At 37.1% G+C, this 3,498-nt stretch overlaps 1 protein-coding gene across 2 annotated transcripts in view; it reads left to right on the forward strand.

The window, feature by feature from the left end:
* map2k1 (mitogen-activated protein kinase kinase 1) overlaps positions 1 to 3,089 on the forward strand; it is an 11,333-nt gene extending 8,244 nt beyond the window's left edge. For both annotated transcript variants that reach the window (XM_081716211.1, XM_027027834.3), the window contains 4 exons: positions 1,441 to 1,505; positions 1,616 to 1,674; positions 1,932 to 1,977; positions 2,124 to 3,089. In XM_081716211.1, the coding sequence (XP_081572337.1) occupies positions 1,441 to 1,505; positions 1,616 to 1,674; positions 1,932 to 1,977; positions 2,124 to 2,237 (284 nt within the window). In that variant the 3' untranslated portion in view covers positions 2,238 to 3,089. The remainder of the gene's footprint in view (positions 1 to 1,440; positions 1,506 to 1,615; positions 1,675 to 1,931; positions 1,978 to 2,123) is intronic.
* The last annotated feature ends 409 nt before the right edge of the window (positions 3,090 to 3,498 follow it).

The raw sequence follows: 3,498 nt of genomic DNA on the forward strand, positions 1-3,498 counted from the left end.
AACCTTTGACATTTTTGATATGGAAAGATCTAACAGCCTATCACACAGCTGAAGTAAATGTGACAATAGCCAGTTAATTTTTGGCTTGCACATCAAAGTACATGCCCATTTCCTACCACAAGAAATATTTGCGCTTCCAGATACTGAAGAAATCACTGGAGATGAGTAAAAAAAATAACCCGAGGTGGGGGAGGAGGCACTAAAACGGAAGTGAGTGTGAACTCGCAATATCCTCCCAAGCTGAGGAAATAATTGACTAAAAGGTTAATACGATGTCAGTTATATGGAAGTGGTTTGAATATCTGAAGAACAGATTAAGACTGTAAAATATGTCTGCAAAATATGTCATAATTCAGTGAAAACCAAGGTGGGAAACAACAAATCTGTTCCATGACCTGAAAAAGTACCATCACAGTTACAACACCCAGCGTATGAAAGTGCAGCCCATGTTAGTCCATTCACAAGTTTTAGCAGTTTTAGCAGTGCTAGTGGGGCTGTTACCAAAACAACAAATACGTGTGTCATCTGCAACCATTACCGGATATGTAACGTGAGCAGAAAGGAGCAAGTATACACCAAGAGCTCATGGAACACAATAACTGGTTTACAGTGTTCACAGTTTGCACTTTTTACACAGATTTCTACCATTAAAAAATTTGAGAGGTGTAAAAGCAGTACATAATTATTACAACCATTACAGCTGTACTTAAATGTACCAGGGTCTTTTCACTTGTTTACTTTTTTTGTCTTGGTTGTACCTCTACAAACATTTGAGATCTTTGATGCACTGCCAAATGTGACGATTCGAGTCTAACAGGATGCGGAGAAGGGACACGTTCAAACATACGTTTTTATTTAACACTCGGACGACACATCTAACACCACACACCTCACTAAACACCTTTCAAACACCAACAACACATACTACAACACAAGAGACATATATACACACAAGAGGATTTCACATAATACAGAACAGGTGGACGACACGAAAGGGCGTGGCAACACGGATGAACACACACACGCACACCAAGATGTTTCAGGAAGGGGCGGGGCCATAACGTGACACCAAAGGACTTTGTGATAGTAGTTTGTAGTTTACATTAGTAGTTTGTATTTACCTTATTGTACAAAGTTACAAAACAAGATATGTTTTATTGCTTTGTTAAGGCAGATTTGCAAATAAACTTCTTAAGTTTAACTAACAAACCCTCTGGTTTCCTCAGATGTCACTCGTTAGCAGAATTTTCTTCAAACTGGCAACATTATCAAATTATATTTCAAGATAATTAGCTATGCAGACAAATATGGAAAAGAAATATTGTGATCATATTTTTACATATTGCCCAGCCCTATTTTACTGGAATACATTTTATTCATAAGCTCTGGCCTTCTGTATAGATGCTGGATTGTTAACCTTGTTATCTTCTTGTTTTATAGCATATGGACCTGACAGCAGGCCGCCAATGGCCATCTTTGAGCTGCTTGACTACATTGTCAATGAGGTACATGCTCAGCTGTTTCTGACGGATGATGGGCCATTGGTGGTACTAAATGACTTAAGGTGTGAATTGTGGCTTGCTTGGGCATAACAGAATCATGTTTCTGTTTTCAGCCACCTCCCAAGCTGCCAGGCATCTTTGGCACAGAATTTCAAGACTTTGTTAACAAATGGTAAGACATGAATATTGGTTCATTTTAATGGGCTGCACTGCTGAACTATTATACTAAAACATGTCGTATTTAAGCTATTTTACTGTCTAAATGCTTGCTGTGCCATCTAGCGGTTGAAATGTGGGCTGATTATACAACAGAGGGTTAAAATACATTCACTACAAAGCGATCCACTACATGCGTTCGGAGTTATACTTTTATACATTATGCATTTTATACATTATACATTTTTTATACAGTTATACATTTTCTTACAGTTTAATCAAAAATCCTGCAGAGAGGGCAGATCTGAAGCAACTGATGGTGAGAAACATCTTTATTTGTTGTACTCTTCACAGAATACTTGTAGAAACCTCCCCCCACTTTCACTGTAGTAATGTTCGTTTCAGCACAAACACAGGATAGCCCAAAGCTGTTGGACAAAGCTCTGATGATGTTGTTCTCCTTAGGTCCATCCGTTCATAAAGACTTCAGAGGCAGAAGAAGTGGACTTTGCTGGATGGCTGTGCACCACCATAGGCTTAAATCAGCCAGCGACCCCAACCCATGGAGTGGGGATGTGAAAAGGACTTCCCTTATTCAAGCTAAACACACACATACAACAGTATTTCTATGTGGTCTCCAATTTAACAGCAATCTGCCATTCAGCTCAATAGCCAATCACTGCCTCTTGTAATCCCTTGCATTGATGTCATAAGTATTAAGAAGAGGTTTATGAAGCATAAAGCTGTAATAACAAATGCCCACATTTATATGTGGAACCTTTTCAAAAAATTTACACAAACTGAATGTGATCCTGTAGTATCCTGTTAGATTAAAATCTCTCTTCAACATATTTAACTCTCAGAAGTATTTTTCTGCTGAATGTGTCCCTGAAAATTGGAAGTAAAATAATAATAATAATTATTATTCCCAGTAAAACCACACAATTGTATTACAAGTTAGTTTATCAGAAAATATTTAAAACTTCCAATTTAAATATGTTGATGTGTGATGCCACTACAAGATTTTTTAGAAGTACATTTTCAATTCTTCCACAGGTTTGAAGACCATTTTAATGCAATTGTAAACTAAATAATTGCTTTCACTTTAAACACCTTTGAGGAGACATTAAAGGAGAAAGCATTGGTGCCATTAAAATTGGCAACAGTAAACACTTCTATTAGACATTTTAGACATTTTCTTCCATTAATGTGCGTTGAACACTAAAGCTCATCTCTAAAAATAGTCTGCGTTAATTTTATCCACATTCTTACTCTGTCATCCCTGCAATACTTTAGAACTGTTTACTTTCTTTGTCTTTCCCTTTATTTCAAGTGTAAGGTTTGTGCAGTCCTATGACTTGTTGAACAAGAAAACTCCTGCAACTATAAATTGTAATAAATTATAATAAAGACAATTTATTTAACTGACAATTTGTGTATTAAATTGATTAACATCCTTTTTCAAGTACACTTACATTTGGAAGAATTTGGCTCACGTTAGCCACACTCCACAGCATACTCTGCGGGAAGCACAAGCTACTGAGCTGTAGTAGCATTAAATCGTGTTCCCAGTGCTGGTTTGTTGCCTGGAGACCAGCCAACAACAATCACCACTGCAAGCAATGCCCCATAATAAAAACATACTGAATCTACTAGATTCACAAAGATAGCCTATTTTACATTAAAAATGGTAAATTTTGCAAAAGGCAATGAACTGTCATGTATGTCTATCATTAAAGCAACCGCAAATTAGAAACTGCTCCAGTCTGCTGCTTCAGCTTGAGGAGGATAGAACAGCTTCACAGCCATCTCTGAATTTCCCTTCTGTATATAGAATTCC

Source organism: Electrophorus electricus, chromosome 6 (genome assembly GCF_041902795.1).
Source record: "Electrophorus electricus isolate QZ-2024a chromosome 6, ASM4190279v1, whole genome shotgun sequence".
NCBI classification, from domain to species: Eukaryota; Metazoa; Chordata; class Actinopteri; order Gymnotiformes; family Gymnotidae; genus Electrophorus; species Electrophorus electricus.